Raw genomic sequence first — 25966 nt, 5'->3', positions numbered from 1 at the left:
AATAACATAAGCGTTTAGTTTGTTTAATAAAAGAGCACCTGTTCAATGTGGAAAGTGAGTTGTGAATATTAAATAAATAAAAATCAGAGGGGGGCGCGGGGTTCTGTTGGGGGGGGGGGGCACAAACAATGGTAGGGGAAATACTGATACCGCTTTTAGTACTCAGATTTTATTAAATATATGGCTCTCAAGGAAATACATTTAAAAATATTTGGCTTTTATGGCTCTCCCAGCCAAAAAGGTTCCCGACCCCTGCGTTAGAGGTACGTTAGCTATAGGCTACGTCGGCTCACGGTGAACCCTACAGCCAATTCATTGATAACGAGTGGATAACCTATTCCTACCCTATGTTAAGATTATGCCTAATGACGGAGTAACTTATTAAACGTGTTTCTACAGTACAGCTAGCGTTCAGCTAGCGTTTTGGGAGCTTATTGGTGTTTGAATATAATATGTAGGGTCCCTGTGAGTAGCTCATCCTCACTTCTTCACAGCACGTCTTGATGAATACATCAACCCATCATCAGAGAGCATGGAGGATGCTGAGAGGCTGCAACAAGAGTACATTTTAGCCGTTCTCCAGCATCAGCATGACGTGAACCAGATGGCACTTTTCCAGCTCCGTTGGCCAGACGCTCTGGTACGTTTTAAATAAATGATACGCTATCAATATGTTGGACATATGTATAATAATTCGTTATGTATTCGTTATGTATACTGTAAGCTACAACACCGCTGTGGAAAAGTTGAACGTATTTGGACTCTGACAAATTTTGAGTTACTTTTCATATACGCTGTCATACGGATATGTGTGACAGGGCCTTTAGGAGACGATATATAGCATTTTCCATTGTAGGCCCTCAGTGAAATTGAGTTTGCCACACCTGCCCTACAGGGTCAGGGAAACTAAATATGCAAGCTAAATCTTGGTTTATCTCAAACTGAAAGACAAACAAGGATGGCATTGGTGCTGACAATGTTTGGAATTCATGTTGGTGCTTTTTAAATTTGAATGACATAGACAAGGACATTGAAGTCGGTCGCTCTGTTCTTCAGGTTTGAAAGGCATGTCACATATTTGCAATGGTATGGATTATGAAACACATTAAAAAATGCTCTATTTCTGCACAATTCTGCTAAATATATACGTATATGCTTCCAAACTTGGCTTAGTTGTATCTGTGAGCATTTCTGAACACAGAAGAAGATAAAAGGCTGGTGTTGTTCTCAACTATTCTTCTCCTGTGTCCATGGAAACTGTGCGAAACGGGGCGACGGTCAATTTGCTAGACCGGCACACACGCAGAGCAATATGCTTTGAGTCTTGAAGTCTGTGTCAGCTTATGCTCTCCTGGTTTCCTTCTTGAAACTCAGAAAACCCCAGACTGCTTTACCAGCCAAGTCAAAGATTTAAGCCATTTTTTATTGGTTTGATTATAGTCAGAAAATCAAATTTTGTAACTTAAAGATCACACCACATGGCAGTCAGGTGGTGATATTGCTTCCATGGTGTTTGATACTTAAGCAGATTTCAGAAGTTTTGAAGCAGGTTCAGTTTCATTGATGTTGTTTTGTAGTCAAAGTGTTTTAGAAATTATAGTTATGAAGCCATTTCTACTAAAGAGAGAGAGAGAGCAATAAAACATATCTGCTGGATGCATAATTAAACTAAATTTTGCCAACAAGATTGCTATGCAAGTCAACTTGAAAAGGTGATAAAACAGTGTGTCAGTGTTGTGTTTACAGCTTGTTTACGCCGCCCCTTAAGGTCCAAAGTAAAGAACTGACTTAAAGCCAATCATCTGTAAAAGTTACTTCTACTTCATTTCAAAAGCAAATGTTTTCACTGGAATGTGAGTAATAACTTGTCAACAGACACAGTAAGCTGTTTATTCAGGCCAATTGAGACAAAAAGTACATCTGTCTTTTTCTCTGGCTGTAACCTTCTTCTATGGTTTTCTCCTTTCTGCATGGGCTCTGTCCAGTTATAGCAATAAGATCCCTGCAGAAGCTATTACATTTGTCATAGCTTTCCATTTTGGACAATTTATTGTTGTTTGGGGAGGTTGTAGGAATGTCTCCCCTTTAATGGCCCTTCGGTGATGAAAAAGCTCTTTATCTACTCATTACACACTTAGACCCTCAAGCTTCTCGGTAACAACGTCAGTTTTACTACTCGGTGTCCTGGCTCCTGATGTGTTTCAGCACAGCCGGCCTGAGTTTCCTCCCTTTAAAAAAATGCTCCCTTCCTGAACACCTGTGTTTCTAATTCTTTGTCCGCATTCACCGCGACCGGGACAGGTTCCAGCTGGATGTGACCGAAACAGGCCAGATGTTCACATCTAAAAACAATGTTCAGTTCTTCATTTAAATGGCAAGAGAATCCAGATAGAAGCAGGAATTTGCATGAGCACAACGAAATGTAATAAAAGTTTATTTAGCTGTTGCATGTTCTGTATTGCCAAGTTTTCCGTACAAACATTGTGTCTCAGGGAAGTAGAATTCATTACCGAGGACTTTGTTGACACACTGGTGACTGTACTGTCCTTGCTCTGAAATGCTTGGCTGGATTCTGAGGTGCAAGTTAGTGCAGCAACGAACCTAGAGTCATTCAACCTTGTTACACAATGACAAAACAGCAAGAGGCCGGGGAGGACAGAAAAAACAACGAAGAAACATCTGGTTTAGCACATATTAGGTTGTTAAGCGTTAGTTCTGAGTAAAAATACAGCTGGATCGAGCAATGTAGCTTTATGAAGGCCTGCCAAACCTCAACAGAATCATTAGGATACATAATTAGGATGCAAACATGCATGAAAGGAAATCTTGAGGTGAAGACATTTGTAAAGATTTTAGAGGTAAAGCGAGAAAATTAGGGCAACAATTAAAAACCTAATAATAATAATGCCCACTGCCCAAAAACTAACTAGCTGTTTGTCGATGCATCACAATAGCTCAGCTTAGTAGACCTGTGTGAAGAAAGAAGAACGGCTATCAGTGAGCATTGCCAAGGACCATTTCTATTTCCACACTGTGTCCAAAAGAGATAAAACTGCATAGTACTGTATATCACAAACAGATGTTTTGGGCTGAACCCATAATATTCCTGAAACGTTAGAAATATGAAGTGAACAGAACTTGCAGGACTCTTCAGTGTAATATCCTCAGTTTACTTTTGGATTACCATGACAATAACCAGCCATATTATTATTCTGCTCGAACAAATCTCGCGTAGTATTCTATAAAGATCTGCTGGTCTCCTGCATTCCTCGCTCACTCCGTCATCAGTGGGCACGACTGGGCCTCACACAGCCTCTTCAAACATAACTGGCAGCCTATCAGAGCACTCGATCGGCATGATGGATAGAAAATGTTTGTTGCATAAACTTGTTTATTCAAATTTTTCTTTCTTGTTATCTCAAGCCACTCTCCATTAATCATTGACAACAGTGAGACACAGAGCTCTGATTCAAAAGCTGATTTTGTTTTATTTGCACACAGCTTGACTGAAAGGATCATGGGAGAGTTACGAGCAGGAGAGTTTGTTTGTGGTCTTTCACAACATTTTCAACCCTGGCTGTCATGGTCAAAGGTCTTAAACTTGGGACATAACTTAGAGAGCAGTGACAAACATCCCTCACATTAAGAAGTCCCTAGAGTACGATGAGAAGGAAGAGCAGATGAGTTAAGAGATACTTGATGGGGACTGAAAAGAAAAGTGGGGGGAAAGACATTGGAGAGAGAAAGAGAGGCCTCTCTGCTAAAGCCCTGCTTCAGAGCTTATCCAAACTGACAGAGGAGAAATAGACCTAAGGACAAAGTTTCTCCCAGCCACATCCAACATCCTGTTGTGAATCCCGTTAATGTGACCTGCATGTGATGCCCTACCTCCACATTACAGGTTCAGGGACTCCATTGCCATTCTGTCGGCATCTACACGTCTTCTTTCATTACAAGGAGGATCTACATAGCGACAAGGACGAGCTGAGTAGTTTACAGCCGGTTTTCTAATATTCAAATCACAGATGCCATGAGATAAATAAGATAAAATTGCATCTATATCCATATTAAAATACATTCTGAGGCCCCCTTGAGCCTCTTACATGGACTAATGATGGTGGCTGAACCACTATTTGGGAAACCTTTGTTCTTGAATTTGGCAATGTCTTCTTCTCTGTCCCTAACAGTTAGGGTTGGCTACATTTCTCAACAAATCCCATGAGAAGACCAAAACCAACAAAGCTTTAGTCTTTCAAAACGTCCCGACTTCCCAACCCCTACCCTGTCTATGACACTTAGCCCAAAGCCAATGTGTTCCTACTGAGGACGTGAATCTTGAAAACAGGTCACAAATATATAGTTTAATTTAACTCAAAGGCTATGTAATTTTCTTAAACAGATGGATACAGATTGTAAGTTACTATTACTCAAACGGAAGTAAATGGATGAATGAGAGGAAAATGTAATAGTAATAGTAATAGTAACTTATGTAACTTTATATATATATTTTTTTTTATAGTAACTTTATGTGGAGTAAACTCCATATAAACTTTAACCTGAATTAATTCTGTCCTGGGACCATTGCAACTCTGTTCCAATATGATTTTTAATTGCTGCGACACCAGTCATGTCTTTGCTTCGTCAAGTTAAGTTTGTGCAGCTAATACATTAACATGGATGTCTAGTTTGTGTTCAGTTGCTGTTTTTGTGCTTGGTTGGCCCTATTAGTAAGTGAGGCTGCTAACGACACTGTTGTCCCTCACATCTTTGCTGTTTGTTGTCTCCTATCTGCTAATTCCTGCTTTTATTTTTGCTGCCATATCTATGTGAAGTAAATTCATTAGTTGGCTCTTAATAGCGAATCATTCAGCTTACTCGTAATGGCTCGTAATGTTTTTTTTAAATCATGTATAGTGGATCTTTCATGCTGTTTATGTCCATTTATGTAATTATTACAGTTTAATATTGACTTCTGGGAAACTCAACATGACTTTTCGTCCCACAGTGGGGCCACATTTCTTCTGCTGTTGCAGCTGCTTTGTAATGGTTTACACTGCTGCTACACTCAACAGCATCAAATGCCAACCTTGAGTCTATTTCCATGATGCTCATCTGATTTTGTTAAGAAGAAGTTGGCAGTATCTGCTGCAGATGTCACATGTTGCTGCATGTTTTTGCAGGCCAGATAGATTGCTGGATTTAAATTGATCTTAATTCACTCCATAGTTTACAATGATTTGAAGTGTTTGCCCTGCTGAGGCCTGTGCCCAGTCTGCACACTGAAGGTGTAACATATTTCTCTCATGGTCTGAGGAACCCTTTGCTCTACTTTGCTGTTCCTGCCCTGGCTCTTTTGCAAACCCTGCTGTACACCTGCTATTACTGCAGCTCCTTCTGCTCGTATGACCTTGCATAAGCTCCACCTCCACCCCAGCATCCACCTGGAGGCTCTGAGTTGAAGTTCCCTGGGTGTAGTTTATTATCATCACTCCCAGTATCTGCTGTGCTGAGCTTGTGGGATGTGATGAGATTCAGAGCTTAAATGCCAAATATCAACTCTTTATTACCACTTTAAATCTGTTCCACTTGAGTTGGTAGACTGAATTATTATTTTATCAGACAGGCTGCTAGATTACTGCCTGTGGGAGGAAAAAAAAAACCTTGTCATTTCCCATGACAACAGATTTCAGTTTTGGGATACCTAGGCCAACATTCAGCACAGAGGCAATGCAAAGGAATGTGAAAGAGTGGGATCTTAGGCTGAAATGTGTGTCTCCAAAGATTCTCTGGAGTTTTCTCAGCGGCGGTAGTTGTCCAGTTTCCTGTCAAGTCACTGTAGTCTGAAACAGCACAGACGAGGATGAAAGACTTTTGGATAATGTTTGTGAATTCCAAGGAAATTAAAGTTGGTTGGAGGCTCTCATTGAAGCGGAACTTCTTCAGCCAGCCAGATGCATCGTCTCCAAACAAAATATGTAAATAATTTGCAGTCACTCTTTTCCCCCAGTCAGATTGTCTTGATTTCAGTGAAGAGGAAGTAGTCAAAGCTGCATTTTGAGATTTTGCAGTGAAAGATACTACATTCCCTTTTTTGTTTTTTGAAAACTACAAAAAGAAGAGTATCATCTCATATTGTTTAATACATCTGTGTGATTGCAGGTTTCCTTCAATTATGAAAGGTGTTCCAGGTGTGTTTAGGTCAGTTTGTCTTTAAGTGGAGGAAGTCTTAGAGGCTGACAGAAAAGAAAGACACGACTCGCTTACAGATGTTTCTCTCTCTCCTTTTTTTCTCGTTTGTATTGAGGCACTCCTAATCATCTGGGTGTTGTAGATTCTGGAGAAAGTTCTTATTTAACTGTTGCCATAACTAACTAAATGCCTTAAATCCAGACTGTATAATGGTAAGTATAGTCTGCCCTCTGGTGGAGAGAAAGTGTATGTATCAACCTCAGTATTTCAATATTTCAAAGTATCTCTTTAATTTGAATTGTTCAGCAGTGCTCCACAGTGTTTTTAAACACATGGTAATGCTGTTGATTTATTTCTGGTTACCTTTCACCCCTGGGGAGATGTGTTTCTGTCTAAGGTCTTCAAAAGTCTTCAATTGCCAAATTAATGTGCAAGATATAATGGCCTCAATCCAATCATAACCATTTTAATTCAGTAATTATTCAATGTTTGTGACAGGAGAGTCAATTATTATGAAGGCTTTATCAGTGTCATTGCATGGCTGGCTTTCAGCTTCCCGCATTACTCAACTTCAGTCGGAAAATAATATTTGTCACTTGGATTTCCTTTTAAACTCAATTAATGTCCAAACACAGTACATCACTGTCTGAAGTTTGCATTTATTAAACTGAATGTCTTTATTTTGAGCTTTTGGTCTGCTACTTTGGTATCAACAGTTTTGTAAGGGCACAATTTTAAGACTGCAATAACATGTGGTCTCCAGTAGAGGGTAGTGTTGCTTCACTAAACTCTAAAGTATAGACCACTTCACTGAAATTTGCTCAAGGCACATTGAAAGTATTTTTATCTGCTCTGACATTTTCCAGCTATGTCGTAAAAACAGGACAAAAAGTAATCTTAGTCTGCCGGACGAGCTATCATTTAATTACAACACAGGACTCTGTTTTAACATCTTTGAATTCACTATTTAATTTTGTACATCTGGTCACAAAAAAACAAAAACAATCAAGACCTGCCATCTTTCTCTCTTTTATTCACTCACTCTCTCTCACTCGCACGCACACACAAAATCAACACACTCTCTTGTGCTTTTTCTATCTTTGATTCATCTCTGCTTTTATAACTTAGAAAATAATTTAAATAAAAAAACATTGATTTTCATGGGCACTTCAAGAAGAGAGATGAAGCTCAAACGAAGGGGCTGGCTGACACGTCAGTGGTTTCTTTTACTGAAGTAAGGGGGAGGTGGGTTTTTTCAGAGTTTAGAGTTGTTCTCCCAGAGGAAGGAGTCATTCCGCAGCACTTTGGCCAATTTCTCGTTGAATGGCATGTAGAAATCCCTGAGGATCTCTTTAGTGATGGGCAGCATGGGTCCCAGGTTTTTGTCAGCCAGCCTCCTGGTATTCGACGCTGGACTTCTTGTGATCTCTGACTCTATTTCTTTTGTTAGCGGCCCTGTAAAACACACACAAACACTTTGTTCACATCCTTTACTTCTGGGCCACTTCAGATTTTGCCGCAGCTTTAAACAAATGGATACAGTAAAGGACTCGAATGAAATGTCACTTTGTATCAGCAGTGCTCTCTGAGCAGAAGATTTGACGCTCTCGGAGGTTTGCTGATGTCGGCAGCTCTTTAAAGAGTTAAGTCTGAGCTTTGGGGCAATTACTGTGGGATGAACCAGTGAGACAAGGGGGCCTTCAGACTACAGGGCAAAACTGTATTGACTGTTGCACATAGCCGGGGCGGCTGTGGGTCAGGAGGTAGAGTGGTCATCCACCGTTTGGAGGGTCAGTGGTTCAATCTCCAGCCCCTGCGGAACCCCGTGTGCGTGTGTGCGTGTGCGTGTGCGTGTGCGTGTGTGTGTGTGTGTATCATTACTGATGAGCAGGGGGCACGTTGTAGAGCACTTTGAGTGATCGCAAAAGATTAAGCGCTATATACACACTTTACTAACAGCAAATATACTGTATCTACTGTAAGGGAGGTATCTATGAAATGCAATTTTCTCACACGACTTAAGAACTTCAAATCAACATACTTTTCTGATGCAGTACATGCATTGCTCTATGTTAACATAGTACAGAAGCAGATAACCCTAGTTACCTCACTTTGGTACCTTTTATCTCTACAACGCACGCATTTAACGTTATCTCTTCTTGTCTTTAGTGATCTGTAGTGAACAGAGTCCGCAGAGGGAATGATTACAGACCAGGATCACATGTTTGGATGTGTTGCTTACTCACCCAGGCTAAGGAAATCAAAGACTTTGTGCATTGTGTATTTCCTGTTCGAGGCATGGTCTTCCAGCCGCAGCACCAGAATCTGTTCCCTGCTGAAGACGGTCAGCCAGTCCATTAAGTACACAATGTAGAGGCCCACTTGCAACCTGACCTGAGGACACACAACAGGAGAATGAATGTGAGATAACTATAAGCTCTTTTCAAGAAATGTCCTCCTTAGTGGATGGACACAGGGTTTATGCATGGTTAAAATTCTTTAAGGAGATGAATAGGCAGAGGGAGGGGAAGACAGGAGAGAGGGAATCCCACCAGCTTTCTCTTTCATCTTCCTCTTGCATACGGCTGTAAGGCACCATGTGGGCATGAGCACATGTGTTGCTATAATGTGGTTGAGGGATTTGAGATTTGAGATGAAGAGTTTCCAACTAGAATCAAAAGCCTGCATCACCACCTGCCAGTGGAACAGATTCTCACTTTATAACACTGCATCATGTTGTCGTATTTGGTTTCACCCCATTATATTGACTCATGAAGCGTACATTTTCAGAAATTACAAACATTCTCTCCTTCTAGTCGCTCAAATGTGAGGATGTGTTGCTTTTTTCTGTTTTTATATCACAGTAAAGTCAACATCTTCAGAAAAAAAAACAAATTATCAATCCCAAAATGTAATTAAAAACTATCTCAAAAAATAAATCGGCTGTGAGATTTCACCAGAGCGTTTTGCAGGTAGCTTAATTGTTGATGAAATGGGCTTTTAGATTCCCTTCTGTCAGTTCATTGCAGAACAGTAGGCCTAAACAAAATACCAAAAAAACAATTGTCTTTATGTCCCTTTTGCCTCTTTTAGCAAAACTGAAAAGCCATTCAGAATAAATTATTACAAGCCAGACCAGCAACTCTTTCTTTTGTTAAATCAATTTGGTACGACAGTGACGGCCAATCGTGTTCTCATGCTGGTGTTTATTCCACTACTCTCCCCGGACTATAATCTGAGTTCTAAAACTTTTAATCGAGGAGCCACAGGCACGAGAGACCGCTGTAAGGATAGCTGTAATGCCTTTCACATGGTCTAATAACTCTGAGGAGATATTAGTGGATGGACAATTAGGCCAGCGGCAGAGTGTGAGCATGCTCCCAGTGGGTCATAAAGCTCTTCAGTGGAAGTGCGAGAAGAGGACCTCTGAGTATAAAGCAGCCTGAAGGGGGAGCCAAAAGAGGACGCCCTCCTCCTTCCCCTCTCAGCCAGTTTGCCTGAAGGCACTATGGGGAAAAAAGCTGGTCAGGGGTCCAACACTGGGGCCATGCACTGGCTGATACTAAGACTTGGTCTTTTTGTGACTAAGAAGGAAGTTCACGCCACAAAGGGAGGCTGTAGACACAGCCCTGCGCCGTAGTTCAACTCTGTTGCCAATCCCCTTTCATAAAGTTTGCCCTGCAAGCTTTAGCATGTGCTAATGAAGTGTGGATTTCACTCAATCTGTCTTTTTCACTCCTTTTTTTCCCTCTCTTTCTTTCTTCCCACCAGCTAATACGGTGGTCGCTAAATTGTGGTGTTCTGCGGGGCTGCGAGACAAGTGGGAGGGAGGGGTACACTCACTGGCATGGCGTTGTTGACAGTAGTGTTGTACACACAGGAGCGCATTGTGTACTCTGTAAGGCACCCCTCGAATAACTGCAGCGACTCTGACACCTTCTCGTGGAAATCCTCTGCAGACTTGTTGGCAATACCAAAGTAAAGGTAGTCGGAGTAGAGCCTGAAAGAGAAAAGAGATGCTCTGTAAGCAAATTTAAACATGAGGCCGTAAAATTAGACTTATGACTCAGTTCTTCAGGTATTTACAGATACTCCGATTTTACCCATATATCTATGGCTTTCTACAACTTGGATATCTGCGTAGTAATAGTGGACTGGATAGCTATTGCACGAATATACTTTTTTTGTTTTGCAAGTGATGATTGGGTATTCTCTATCGGATCAGTTTCCATAGAACAGAATGAACAATATTCAAATAAGTGGTGATTAAAAGCAGCTTTTAACAGAGTGCATTAATCTCCAGCCGGAGCTATCAATGATGGGTAACTAAAAGGGAATATGAGAATATGAAAGGCTGGGGACTGAGAACTTTTGAGCATAAAAATTGCATGATATGGAGAAAGCTATTGATCATTTTTATGACAGTATGCATAATCATTGTGAATACTTTACTGAAGAACAGTTGGAATAGGAGTGTGAATACGAATGGAGTAATATGAATAATGCATTTCAATCGCACATTTCAATATTGGGACAAAAACAATTATAGAGAGCATGTTCAGACATTGTCCTAAGTAAAAATCATTAACTGCATAAAGTAATCCCAGTTTAAACAGAATGTGTCAGCAGTGAGGTCTTCACGGCTCTGATAAACGCATCGTAATGAAACATATGTGACAGGCTGAGTAAAAGGCGACACAATTTCTTTGACAGTAGGTCTTTTTGTTTCCTAAGTAGCTGTCTGTACGGCAGCGTAAACAGCGATGATGGAGGCACAAAGGCGGTTACTGGCATTTCAGTGCAGATATGCAGTGGGAGGCAGTAAAACAGAGATGACTTTTTACCTCTCCACTGGGTCCCTGAGCATGATGATGAAGCGGGCATCGGGCTGCAGGGCGTGGACAAAGTCCTGGATAAGAAAGGGAGGCTCTCCCTCTGTGGTATTGTCATAGAAATACACCCAGGCGTTGTTATCCCACATGGTGGACGCGCTGGCTTCTCCTGCAAAATACACCCAGAGTGTTTCAAACGAAAACGTATACACAGACCATCATACACATGCATGATGCAGAGAACATGCATGTGCAGACACATTGTCACAGTGTTTCTCTCTCTTTGGCATTTGAGGTGTGTAGTTGAATATTCAAGGATCATTATTCATCGGTTTATTTTTCAAAGCAGCAGATTGGTTTAAATATCTGTCAATCAGCAGAATATTTCATTAGCAACTATTTTGATAACTAATTAATTGTTTAAGGTCATTTTCTAAGCAAAAACAAAAAAAGCCAAATATTTCATGGTTCCAGCTTCTTGAATGTGGCAGACATTGACAGTCAGGGAGTTTTGGGCGATATTTGCCCCCGATGTTTGAGATTTCCAGGCATTAAAGTACACAATCGCTAAAAAGAAATGTTGCACACTTGATTGTGTTTTACGGGGAAAATAGCCTTTTCTAAATATTGGGACCGTTTAGCCCTTTGCCCCCGATTTTATTTCTGACGCTGTTGACAGAAAATGTAGAGTAACGTGTGGAGAAAACACAAATGAATTATGATTATGCTCCAAACTCCCTCGCATTTGTAAGATCCAATATCCAACTTCTTCCTATAATTGTCTTTGAATCGAGGCTGCAACTAACAGACACAGCATGCTCTCACCACACATGCAACAAGGCAATATAACAAAAGATTCTAAAGCAAGTGCAAAAAAGCATAAAGAGCAATTACATCTCCTGCTGTGAGTAAAATAGAGGAAAGACTGCAATCCATACACTCGCAGTACCTGCCGCTCATAACGAGTCGTCGAGGACGTAGTTTCTCAAACAATTTGAGAGCAGAAACTTTATCAGGCTGTACTTAGAAATGATATCCAGGATTCATTAGGCTGTCGGTGCCTTCATTATCCTCTTATCTGTGAAGTGTGATGTATTTGGAGGGAACACAACACGGGCCTTATCTGCCTCGCTTCCTCAGAGAAAGGGATGATAGCCAGGGCCTATTTTCTGTGATGATGGTGAGAATGAAACGAGATCGCTGCTAATGCTGTTATGCTTGAAATGATACACACTGTGATCAAGTCTATTTAAAGGTCTCGGTGTCCATTAAAGGGGCTTATTTTGCTCCACGGGAAGAGGACGTAATAGGGCGAACAAATGGCGGAGCCAGACCGCCGTGACTCTGGTGTTGGCCGGCGGTCGATGAGAGTCCGAAGCCCAAGATCCTGGCCACAGAAGTGCACCTTGATGGGCTCTCCCAGGGCATGGTGTGAATACTGAGCGGGGCTCTGGCACACTCCCCGCCCTTTAAATTGTTTTTAAAAAGGATTATTTATTTAAAGAGGGAAACAAAACAGGGCGGCATGCTAAGCTGTGCTCAATGCAGCAACTCAGTCCAGTCTGAAAAGGCTATTGTTGAAAACTGAAATCAGTTTTTCTTTGCAGCTGAGCAGTTCTTTCAGATCGTGTTTGGTCGACGGGAAAAGACAGAGACAGATGGAGGCAGAGGCGCTGGGAGCAGGATATGGAGATAGAGGACGGAGGTTTGTAAGACTTCACCCCGCTGCGGATATTATTGCCGTCCTGACACACTAAAAACAATGATTCCCTTTTTATACGGCACTTCAGTGAAGTGGCTAAGTGAAGCAGAAGGAAGTCCAGTATTATTAAGCTGTTAGAGCCTCTCTTTAGGGCTGAGTCCCCGGCTCTCTTAAAAAGAAACACCATCACTCGCTGGAGTGAAAGTGGCTGCTACGGAGCGGCTCTTTGCTTCAGCCTGCTTTAATAGCAGCTTTGTAATATTGCAGACGAGATTACATGTGAAGTTGTAGGCAAGTGTCGGGTCTCCCCGAGCCAAACGCTATTGGCTGCAGCCTGACTCGGGGCCACAGAGTACTGTCAGTCCGCGTTCCTCACACGGGTCACAGCGCTGATACATGACCTGAGTCACTAATATGATACAGCACAGGGAGGGCGGGTTAAGCCGTCCTCTGACAAGATGTGAAACTCTGACGAAAACAGGAAGGTAGAGATACTCTGAACAGGAAATGTTTGTGTGACTGAAACTGCCTGGAGATCCACTTTAGAGATTGAAGACTGTTTTTACACGCCAGCACGTGTAACTGGCTCTCTCACTGAAATGTGTCATTCTTTAGATAATCATTCTGAAATAGGTCATAGACGTCTTTCCTGTCATAGTGTGCCTGTGCCACTTAAAGGTTGCTGAGTTTCACATGATGCTTTGCTTGCTTAGTGTGAAAAAGCTATTTGATGCTGAGTTTCTGGGTTACAGTTCATCTTAAAACTATTTTTGATCATTAAAATAGAATAAAGAATTAGGTTGATTGGGGTTGGACAGTGTTAGACAGTGGCTGATTTGTAGATTTGTGGAGTCTCCTCCGAATCCTACATAAGTGCTAGAATGGGGGGGTGTTCCGATCAAGGTTTTTTTTATTATCCCCGATCCAGATCCAAATCTTTTTAAATATTGTATATCTGCCAAAGTAGCTGACACACCTTACTTTTCACAAGCTCATGGTCCTGGTTCAAAACTATTAAGTTTATAAGCTTAAATTATTAATATGATTTTGAGTGAAACGTTATACTGCATGGAGAATGCGACTCCTGACACTGACGTGACGCGATCAGCTAGAGAGAAGACGCACCACTCTGTTGGAGAAAGAAAGTCTATCAATCTAATAAAATATGCCTGGATTTTCCCTGATGCAGACCTTTCTTTAATATCCCTTGAGTGGCAGACTTTAAAATGTTATTTATTTGTATGAAGGGAAGTAGTTTAAAAAGGCGATAGCTTGCCTTTTTTAAAAATAGGGATACCAGAGTCTATAAAGACACCACAAATAGTGACTTAACCCTTTCTGTCACCAGATGCAGCGGTTACTGCCGCTCATTATCATTAACGGTCAATCCAAATAAAGCATCAACACAATATTTTGTACATCACAGATCCTGTGGCCTTGACCCTTGCACGCATGCCTTGTTTTCAGTTGCTTTTAACATCAGTGGTATCTTAAGCTTATCCTTTGCACATTGGTTACCACATGGAAAGAAAAGTGCATGGGTTTGATGCTCACAGAGAACAAGTGATTTAGTTCAAACACTTCATCTGTGAGGAACAATAACAACACACAGAGAATACAATTGATTGTAATTATTATTCAATTTAACCGTACTGCATTTACCACCTACCTATGATGATGTTAGGTTGACTGGAGCTTCCACTGGCGTTTGCTGTGAGGTTGCCACCGATTTGGTAAGCAGCCTGATCGAACAAGTCCAGGTAGTCCTCCACTGGGTATCGATCATGAAAGCCCTCGCTCAGACGGATGATACCTGGCGGAGGAAGAAGACAGGGATGGTAAATAAACTCTGTGTGGTACAATTCCAAGTAATCATAGCTTATGTTTAGTAAAAGTAGAGAGTAGACAGTACTAATATGTTTTTCTTTTCTCTATTAAGAATAAAATAAACTGTAGCAGTGAGATCAAGAGTGTTTTTGTTCCTGCCATCTCCTCTCCATGCATTACCCGAAACCATAAAGGAGGTCATTAGGCTCTCTGTGTTGTATTGACTGTAGAGTGGCCTTGTAAAATCCAAGTTTGGATACAAATTCTGCAGGGAACGCCGTCACTGCGCCCTGTTTCCAGTTTAGGGCCAATGTCAACTTACTGCTTTAAATGTAAGACTAGCAAATGTGTTTTCCATTTAAACTGTTGTGGTCTGCAGTATAGTTACAATTTACTAAGCACTTGTGGAGATTCAGGGTAGGACTTTGGAGTATCCATGCAGCATGAGAATAATAAGGTAGCTCAGGCGTCTGTGACACCATCAAAGCATCGCTGAAAGTAACAGTTAAACACCGGATCTCTAGTTAGCAGAAGAACATGTAAACTAGTAAACTCTCCAAACACCCAGCATGCATCATTATCAATCTAGAAGGGTTACACTTTGTATGAGGTGTGCGTTTGTGTGTCTCGCTTCAGGGCTTTGTTTTTTTTAATTTGATCCCTTTTAGCTTTTTGATATGAATAAGGCGTCACATCATTTCAAAAATAGTTTGTGTTTCTTGATGGGCACTGTGCACTGCTGGCACATCTGCTTAAGATTCAAACTGCTCCTCTCTTATGTGACGTGCATCGCATCAAATCACTTTTTCACTGCATCGAATGAGGAGCGCCTTGATGGGAATGAAATAAATAAATACAAAACAAGAGCATTTGAGATCAGAGTGTTCTCACATGATGTCTTAAGAGAAAAGTGCTGATTACGAGCACGTAGCTCTAAGTGCAACACTACAAGGGAGAGAGAAAAGGTGGCAGCAACGCTGAAAGGATGGGGAATGGAGGGGGTCAATAACTGAGAGGGACCTATGTCCTTGGGATACAGCTGCATTTGCTGCTATGCAACATCCCAGGTTGCAGAAATTGCAAGCAATTAACGACTCGTCCACATCACAAAGCTTTATGAGGTTCAAATAATTATCAACTCAAACTTGAACACAACACATAAAAACAAAAGGTGTTGCATACAGACTGATCAATCCGCCAGTTAGGTTGTGAGTAAGGATTAGGGGCATAGTCAGCAACTGGATGAACTTCAAAAGGATCGTTTTGGCTGCAACATTTAAGCCTCCTTTTGATATTTGCGTTAACAAATTTGGATGAAATTTTTCAAAAGAATGTGGCCAATGCTGTATGTAGCTCCCTCAACAAGTATTGTGCCAAAACCCACGGGTGAAATTATTCAAATCATTAAGTAATTTTTAGACAGATGGCTCCAAGCAAAACAAAATGTTATTGGTGAGCAGGAGAATAATTCCTCCACAGTGAGAAATTACCATTAAAAAAATGGAGTCCTCATGATGCACTGATGTGATAATGCAGCTGCTGTTGTAAACGGACAATTATGAGATTATCTACACATAGTATGTGCGTGTCTTTCAACTTCTAAAGTCCTGATCTAATCTGCTTCCGATTTCATAATCAGAGTTTACTTTGAACAGATCGGCACCCTACAGTTTAACTGCTACACTTCACATTATTTTCTTCTTCTTCTTCTTCTTCTTCTTCTTCTTCTTCTTCTTCTTCTTCTTCTTCTTCTTCTTCTTCTTCTTCTTCTTCTTCTTCTTCTTCTAGTATTTATTCACAAATGCAGACACACACACTGACTCACACTCCGGATGCCTGCCTCTTGAGCTGCTAAAGAGTCTCCATTATTCATGAGTCTTAATTGATGTTTCAGTTATAAAATAAAATAAAAAGTATTAAGAATAATGATTTGTCTTTTCTTTTGGGAGCAAAAAAAACATTTGACACAGTTTTTAATTTTCGCTTCTTTAAAAGTGTTACTGCTCGCCTGGGCTCTAATGATCAAATATATTTAAATTTAGAAAACAATCTTAGAAAAAAGTCACCAAATCAAACCAAAGGAGCAACGAAGCATCTGCACGTTAAGTGAAGGGTTGGTTTTGTTTTTAAATGTGGTTTTCAGTCTCACTCCCAGATCTCGCATGGCTTTTAAACCCATCTGTGGTGGTTTGGTGGTTCTTTTAACATCACAGATGCTCATGGTAAAGCAAACACACAATGGCTTCCACACATTTAGACGCTGCCATACGAGCAGATGTCTACTGCGAGGCAGTTCTTACCTCTCGACGCACAGTTTGAGGGTTGATCTCTTTTGTTTGAGAAAATTGCATCTTACCACCTGTTCAAACTCCATGAAAACCCAACGGCGTAGGCCAGGATCGTGGCAGTAGGTTGTAAGTGTGTCTGGAAAGTCTGAACTGAAACGAGCTAGTCATTATGTGAGAATGCATAAGTCTTCTCCTTCTCATCTGGCAAATATTCCCTAAAACTAGAACGAGATCAGATCCTGAAGTATGCCTCTGAGAGTTTGTGAAACATGAAATGATTTTCTGTCTTATGAATGACACTTTAAACTTTTGTATGAGAGTATAAAATACACGGTGTGCAAAGAGGGAGCAGCCAGAAAGGAACATAAAGAGAGAACTAGAAGGAAGTTCTCGTGTGACATGTTGGAAGAACAAGTGTTTGCTAAACTAGTGCAGGAAGCCGTACCCACACATGTGGGTTCAAAGTGTGAGAGGAGGCTGTATTTTTGTCGTGTTCTTTTGAAGTCGTTTCTACCACAGAGACACATCTATGTCACTGATGAAGAACAAGCAGTTAGTCTAGATTATTTTTGCGTATCGTGCGAGTTGAGACGATAATGAGCACAGCTATCTAGGTACGTATCAAGATGGGGAAGTTACAGTGGTAAGATGTGATATGTTGATGACGTAAACACAGAAAAAGACGATTAGAATTCAAAGTGTTGAATGTTAGGACACAATAAGGAACTAAAATACACAATTAAAGTTGCAAATGTGGGGATAACAACTCTCAGGTAGAAAAAAAAAAAAGTTTTGCACAGCACAAAATGGGATTGAATAGTAATTTCTCGGTTAATTACACTGAGAGATTGAACTGCGTGATTTAGAGATACTTAATTCATGTCACATTCAGGACTCGCATCCAGCTAGGTTTCACATCATTAAAAAAAAATGATGGAAAAAATTTGTGGCATATTTGATGTAGAGAAATGTTTGACAGTGTGAAGTCGTCAGTCAATATACCAACTACTGAAATATCTAAATCTAAATGTCATTACTACTATCCCCACACAGCATCGTCACAATATAATGACAGCAAGTTCACAGGAGATTCATTTAATGATGCTCATGGCTGAGACCCCTCAGAACGTTTGTCACCGAGGTATGGCTCTGCCAAAATGATACACTGTAGAGACTGGTCCCATTACACACTTTAAATGCTCTCGGGCTCTCATTATCGTGTACCAGCCTGCAGGCCTCCACCACAGCAAATTACAGTTTTTGTTACTCACCAAACCTCTTGCGGGTCCACCAGTGTGGCTCTTTGAAAGTGGTGAACTTGACGTCCGGGTGCAGCCTCAGTCTGTCATACAGGTCCGTTGTGCCACACTTTGGTTGGCCGATAATATAGAAATATGGAAGGCAGCGCATGCGGTAGAGTTTCCCATTGCGGTGAAACAAGTGTTCTCGGAAAGTGTTCCTCAAGTGCTGAAACACCGTCCGGAAGCGCCTCGAATAGCGGGCATACAAGTTTGTCCTGTAGGGGTCCGAGGTGATATTCCCAGTAAATTCCTCATACCAGCAAGGGTTCTTGACACCAGGCAGGAATTTGCGGGGGATTGCAGAAAACATCTGTAAAGACAAAGAAGGCAGGCTGCTTTAAGCTTCTGAGTCACCGTACTTCCCAAATTATATAAAAGACAGACAAAGCCTGTAAACCCTTGATATAAACATGGTAAGGCTGCATAATGGAAGATAAATACCTTCCAGGCGTTTTACAGACACACTAAAGGAAGAGGTTTTGTTTCAACTATTTAAAAAACTATTTTTTGTGTACAGGCAACTGTTTTTGCAGATGTAGGCAAACGCCATCTATGTGGGATCCAACTGCATGTTCATGACAGGTTTGTGCAGGAGGATAGCATCTCTAGAAGGGCAGTTAATCGGCTTTAGATGCATGGAAACGTTGACTCAAGTGAGTGCACATATGCATGCACATAGTGGAGTCAGACAGTATTTAGAAACTGGCCTTTTGTTTTGTTTTGTTGGCTCTGAACTTCAGTAAAGTTCAAACTTTTTATTTGACATTGTCCACATCAGATGTGGGAGTTGTAGCCACTTAAAGTCATGATTTTGTCAAGTCGTTTGCATTCAATGGCTAACTGAAGGCTACAGACAACAGCAGACACACTCAGGGTCTTTACTATTGATGCTCTGTCTGGCCTGTACTGCAGCAATCTTCACTTTGTCCTTGTTTCGGGACTTTTTGCCTTCAGTCTGGTGAAAGAAGAATGATCAGTTGGATTGCGTTCGGACCACTGACTTGGCCAGGCGAGAACATTCCACTGTGAGGCCATAAAAAAAGTCAAACTTGTATCATTGTCCTGATTCAATCCCCTAAAAATAGCCGTTCTTTTTCACCCAGTATATATGTGGACACCCTTTACCACTTGAACTTTATAGTTTCATTGTTTAATTTGTGGCTGGATTCAAGCAAAAAATGCAAAATATTTGTTCTTATACTTTGTGACAGCAGTGTACAATGATCTCACATGCAGCCCTGGGTTTGTGAAGCGGCTTCATCCTCGACTGTAGAAGCAAGGCAACACATTTCTACAGTCTTTTCTGATCACCACTTCACAAGTTTTGTTTCAGTGATCAAACCCATCAAAGGCCAATGTTACTATGACTCGTTCTCTGCCTGTGTGACACGGCTACTTTAAGGACAATTAATTCCGGATTCAGCCGCAGTCGTTGTATCGATCGCCCCGCGGCCACACTCTCCTATTCATTAGCTGGTTCAATAAGAAATTAGTTATGTTGCAAATAGCCCTAGCCCATTATCATTAGAATGAACAATTAATTGAACCAGGCTTTGAGGTGAGACGGACACCGCGAGAAAGCCATCGAGCAAATGTGTTGGAAGACAGTGGGACGACTTTGAGCTTTAAATCCCTCTGCAAGAAAATTGGTCGGGACATGTGCAATTATCTGGTGTGACATGAAGTGTTATACTAGGCTTTTAGAACAGTTTTATCTCTTTATAAATTAAATTAGAAACTCCAACCAGTGGGGAATTGCAACAGTGTAGCTGTATTGAACTTGGTGCAGACGGAGTGGAGGCATGAATACAGATTTGAATCACCTTTTCACTTAGCATTTAATTATGCTTCCAGACACATCTGTGATTGTCAATTAAAAGAGAGATCAATATCACGCAGGGCCGTGTTTGTAATATGATTAAAATAGAGAGATAACATTTACACTATAAAACACTGAGGTTTTTATTGAGGCAATTATTCTGATAACAAAATCAATTTTTTGATACAATTTGCGTCCTTAAGATCTCATTGAATATATGAGGACAGATGTAAGTTTTGGATTTACTCACATGTGGCTCACTGTTAACCAGTGCCTTGAACTCTGGGAGCTGTCGACTGCTGCGGAACTCCACCTTGGACGTGATGGTCTTGACCACCAGTTTGATATGTGCGTCGTCCTTGACTGAGGAGAGGTTGAAGGCAAAAGGTCCCGGGCTGATCAGGCTGCTGAAGTGGTAGGGAGAAGGGGTGAGGAGGAGACCCTTCTTGTCTCCTGTCAGAATGTACGAAGCCATGATGAGGAACATGACTGCCAGGCCGAAGAGGAAGCTGTAGAGCCGGATTTTGCGGAAGCAGCCCAGGGTGCTCCAGCGCCGCGGCAGCTCCCGTTTCACCTCCAGAATTGCAAACAGGTTCATGGGCGTGTCGTCCACCTGCAGGAGCAATGGCCTCTTGCGGTAGTCGTCCACCGTGGAGCCGAGCAAGCTGTATTTGTAGTCCATCTGCGCCATGGTGTCAACAGCCTGCGAGTCCCAGGTGTCACAGCTCAGACCCCGGGGGGAGTTATGGAGCAGGAGCGAGCAGGACAGGAGGTTTTGGAATGGGGGAATGGCTGACAGTTGATATCCATGATGGGTTGTGAAGAGCAGCCCACCTCATCCACTGACGCCTGCCTAGTAAAGAGGAAAAAAACAGTCAGCGACATTGACTCAATAGTTTGTGTCTAGGCTGATGCAGCAACTTTCAAAACCTCAGAAATATTAGAGAACTCGCTTTGTTTCCACCTCCGCCTTTCTGTGTAACTGAGGTTCCCAGTTTCACATTCACAATAGCTGAAAGAGGTGTCAGTTTAATTTCTACTATGACAAAGTGTTGACTCAGAGTCACATGCGTTTAAATGCCGACTTGGGAACCAGGTCCCCACCCAGGCTACCTTCTTTCCATTTTAGTTTCAATATACATTTCATACCTCAAGTGCATGTCATAAAATCCCTCAGTCTCAGAAAATCCCAATTACAAAATAATGCCGCTGTGTGAAAGCAGTCGAACGATTAGATAGCTGAAGGGAATTTCAGTTAAACCTCTGTGCTTCTACAGTTCGAGTAACATAACCTCAGGCTGAACAAAAGACAAATAAATTGACAGCAGAGGAAAACTGTGGCAGAAATTTGTCTGCTCTGAATATTGACGACTTAGGCGAGATGAAATGCCACTAAGAAGATAGTAACAAGTCAAATGTCACAATGTTTTGGAAAATCTGTCATTGTTTTGTGATTAATGGCAACAATGACGTTTTGCGGGGGTTAAACTAATTTTACTGACTCCCTCATACACTTCCTGTTTTAATCAGACTGCATAGCAACACACCCTCCCCCCAACCTCGCAGTCCATCTTCCCAGCCTCCCTGTGCATCAGAGTCACAATATGGAGGGAGTGATAAGGACGAGGGATGCATTCAGCCTAGAAACTACGAAGCTACGTGTCAGACTCTCCTGGGGAGAGACACGAATACAAGAGATACCCGGTCTGGACCGGAGAAGGGATTATTATATTATCAGAAAATGGTATTCCTCACTGTGAAGTCACATAGATCAACAGTCGCCCACAGATAAAAGGAGGGCCGATGTCTAAAGGGCGAAAGAATTGTGGATCTTTAATGATAATGCTCCTGCAGCAGCAACGTGTAATTCCATCCTTTAGGCTTTCTCTGTGTCTGGAGCTGAGCCAACATGATGGCAGCAACACAATACAGGATAATGACAAAGAGAGAGCCGAGGGTCTAGGACACTTTTCAAAGGATGAATGTGATGTTCAAGAATATGGCAGAATGCTTGAAACTGCATGGATACAGGCACAAGGTTGATGTGTGTTTTACCTGCATGCTGCTCGCATACATCATAAGATAAGGGCCCTATGGAAGTGAGTCATCGCTCCTCCTCATGGCTGCTGATATTGTCTGCCCCCCCTGTGCCTCCGCCCATCGCCCACACCCTTCGCGCAACTCTGTATTCACGGAGCTTGCAGCAGGGCTGATAAGAGGATGGCTGGAGAGCGTCTGCCTACCTGCTCAAGCAAAGTCATTTACCCCCAGCTGTGCCCTCAGTGTCACCCCACAGCAACAGTCTCTCCAGGAGACGGGTGGAGAAATAATGAGCCCCACTCTGAAAAAGACTGATTTCCAGCCCTCGAGAAGTTTACTGACTGCAACTTCAGTCAGTAAAAAAAGAGAGCAGGAGAATGAATATATTATATTATAAATATTAATATATATATTATATTATATATATTAACATATATATATATTATATTAATATATATAATATATATATATTAATATATATAATATAATATATATATATATATATATTAATATATATAATATAATATATATATATATTATGGCGAGTGAGGGTAATGAGTTTTAGGTTACAATATCTACTTTAAATAAGTCATGTCATCTGATGGTGCATCAGTCCTTGTCTTGCATATGAGTTCCCCATAACAAGTAGTGTTCATGTGCTTCTTGTTATTTTAATAGTCCGTAATGGTGTGGGATCCCATTTCAACAAACTCTCACATTTTCCAAAATGATGAAAGCTTCAAAAAGACTAAGAGGTTTGCTTTTAACAGAAATGTAATTACTTCAGGTCAGATTTCTTGTTCCATCACAGAGATGGACACGACACTGTGTAATCAAAGTGTTAAAAGTAGGATGACATTTCCAGGATTGCACTTTAGTCACAAGCCCACTGTTTGCTATTGATGAGCATAAACTCTCATCTGTAGTCTTCATGCCATTAGCACTTATTGACTGTCTGTGTCCTTCATCAAGGCTGAAGTCAATGAGGTGCTCGTACTCGAAGCTATTTAAAATAGAGGGAAGTAAGAAAAGGCATAAGGGTAAAGATGGAGAGAGGGAGGTAGGTAGAAAAATAAATTAAGTGAAAGAAAGAGGGAAAAATAGGCCATGTCATTAACGAGAGAATGTCCCTCTCAAGGGAACTCGCATCTAAATCAATCAGTCAGCTAACTGTAGCAGTGGGCGACTGGCAGCTTGACAGATCTACTCTATTCATAAAGCAAATTTGTCGCTCCTGTCTATCAAATATGATGAAACAGCTTTACTAGAACATAAATATGGCTGGAAGGCAATGGACAGGGAAGACACAAAGTCGCATCAGCTACCTTTTCTGCTGCCAAACCTTTATATAAGAGTAAAAAAGTATGGGTTTGAACATTTTCCTCATTGAAGATGGATGTTTATGTTTATGTTAGAGATTTATTTCCAACATGATTAAGTTCTTATAAGAGAAATTAGTAGCTATTTCTACTCTTGTTGTAAGTTAAACTTTTAGTGATGGGTAATAAATGCTTAATAGATGAGTAATAAGCATAAATACAACAAACATTTATTTGGATTGCCAGGTTTTAAAAAATCCCTTTGGCTGGTGTATATACTCCTTTGACTTTTTACTGATAAAAGGCCAATAAGCAGTATCATTAGTATTATTATAACAATGAATCACATTATTAGGTATAAATCATACACCCTTTTATAAAATATGCTTTATTAGAAGCGACTACCAAAAAATGAAACATTACTCACTCACTTAGGGAGTCTTCAAGTCAGAAAGTATAAGTGTCATCTGACTGGAGAGATCAAACACATTAACCACACAGATAACTCAAATTCATTAAGATTGTAACTTCAAAGACATTGGCATCAGTGGTAATGGCCTGCATGCTGTGCTGATGGTTCCCTCCCTGTGAGGTGCAAATGGGATTGCCATGGCCTTAATAACTCATCAGATGGAGACCTCTCCATGCTGTCTACCCTGTCATTCAGAGGCGGATCAGTGAAACGGGCAATCAGGCAGACTTGTTTAAAGTCTGCCGTCTACTCCGCCTTTAGCTGTCCATCGCCGCTCTAGAAAAACCAACCAATCTTGCACACTGGCAGCTAATTGCTGTTCTCCTGTGTACCTTTTCTTCTTCGCTGAACAATTCCATTCTTTGTGTTTATCGCTGTCAATACAGTATGATTGATTATTTGTGTGAAAAGATGCTTTGTAGATGGACAGATGATCTTTTCTTTGTCGTAAAAGCACCAATGGGAATTTACTTTTAAGCCATCTGTTGCAGCTAATCAAATGTGTAACTGGATATATTACAGCATTTCTAATGCTGTGGACAGGAACATTTGATTTTCTAGACCAGACTTCACTTGCAGGGTACTGAATATTGTTCTATTTTTCCTCTGCTGTCCATGTCCATAAATGCTCTCACACAATAGGAATGACAAAAACACTCCACAGCCCTTTATTCATTCATTCCTCTAACCACAGCCACGAATGATCATTATACCTGGCTGGAGAAGCAGCGGAGAGCACACTGTCCTACTTCCTCGGCTGGTATTTCAAATGGAGGAAATTAATTGCATGGCCTGTTCATGGGTCCTTGAAATGCCCTTTTTGTTTTGATTCAAAGCAAAGTGCCAGCTCACTCTCTGGCTTCAGAGAACTCACTGATCCAAATCACAGAATATTGTTGTATCTAAATTATCCCCATAGACCCTTCCTGTGTTCTCGTCTTTATCTTAGTCTGCTGGCGAAGATTAAAAAGCTTTTTTTTCCTATTGGGTACACCACATTTACAATGGAATAAGATGTTTTCTGCTTGTTTTGACAGTCTGTAAGACAAGTTGCCTCAGAAGGACCAGAAGAGGTACGTCTACTTGTATATTTTATTATTCAGTGCTGTTTACGGAGCATGACAGTTTAAATTTATCTGCAGGAGCAACAGGCAGATTAGAGGTTGTGGAGACTGGGAAGCAGTGGAATATACTGTACTACAAGAGGTTTTCCAGAGTGAGTCGATAAATTCAAGCAAGCTTGATCCATATTACAAAGAGGAGGCGATGGAAAATGGTTAAGTCCTCAATTAATCACTGGATACCCAATTTATAATCACGAGATGAATCAGAGATACATGGATTATAAAAGAAATGAAGATGTCATTGGACAAAGAGTAAAGATACGATTACTCTCTAGACGCACAGGACGCATTACAAACACTACAGGCAGTATGAGGCGCAGAGTAGGTCATGTACAAGTGACAGATGAACACAATGTAAACTGGTGCTTATACCTGATTCATTGTGCAGGTATGTAAAGTAATACACACACCTCGTGAGTCCCGGTGCTGCTTTCTCCCTATACAGACAGAAACCTATCATTTTCCTACAGACACACTGTGACGGCAGTAGAAAACAGATTAATACAAGTGGATTGTGCACAGCATAAAGAATAATCTGCTGCTAGCTTCACAACCACAGAGCCAAAGAAACTAGATAAAGCAAGCAAGCTCTGTAATTCTGCTACATTCAAGGTGTGGAGGAAAATGAAACACGGACACACAACGACAGAGCGGATTGAAAAGCCCCGTGATGAAGAGACTTGGGAGACCTCGACAATAGAATAGCACATGCTGTCTACAGAGACCTTGTGTGCAGCTGCCCAGGAGGACTCGAGACCTGCTCTCCCAGACAGATTTCAACCATCCACTGTCATACTGAAGAAGCAGTTTGTCATTCAGGAACAAGCCCGTATGCAGAGCCATTTCCTCTTTTAGGACCACTTACAGATCCTCCAAAGCAAATAAGCAAGAAACCGAAGAATTAGATTAAACTGCTAATGACTGTAAGCACAACAGAACAACAGTACTGCCTGCAGACTTGAGCAGTGTCCTGTTGTGGCTTTTTCTACACACACAGCTGATGAGCTGACTGTAAAAGCCAATACTAGCTGAGGGGCTCTAAACATGCATTTA

General features: G+C 41.2%; 1 protein-coding gene across 1 annotated transcript in view; it reads right to left on the bottom strand.

The window, feature by feature from the left end:
* Positions 1–7090: 7090 nt before the first annotated feature.
* The window catches only part of chst15 (carbohydrate sulfotransferase 15), a 31122-nt gene continuing 12246 nt past the window's right edge, over positions 7091–25966 (bottom strand). Inside the window, exons 2-8 of the mRNA XM_029457032.1 lie at positions 20209–20811; positions 18110–18449; positions 14393–14536; positions 11034–11190; positions 10033–10189; positions 8436–8583; positions 7091–7644 (exon numbers count right to left, since the gene is read on the bottom strand). Of these exons, the coding sequence (XP_029312892.1) occupies positions 7445–7644; positions 8436–8583; positions 10033–10189; positions 11034–11190; positions 14393–14536; positions 18110–18449; positions 20209–20649 (1587 nt within the window). The 5' untranslated portion in view covers positions 20650–20811 and the 3' untranslated portion in view covers positions 7091–7444. The remainder of the gene's footprint in view (positions 7645–8435; positions 8584–10032; positions 10190–11033; positions 11191–14392; positions 14537–18109; positions 18450–20208; positions 20812–25966) is intronic.

The sequence above is a fragment of the Cottoperca gobio genome, chromosome 19 (assembly GCF_900634415.1).
Source record: "Cottoperca gobio chromosome 19, fCotGob3.1, whole genome shotgun sequence".
Lineage (NCBI taxonomy): Eukaryota > Metazoa > Chordata > Actinopteri > Perciformes > Bovichtidae > Cottoperca > Cottoperca gobio.
The sequence above is the reverse complement of the archived record's forward strand: the minus strand, read 5'-3'. Positions and strand labels throughout refer to the sequence as shown.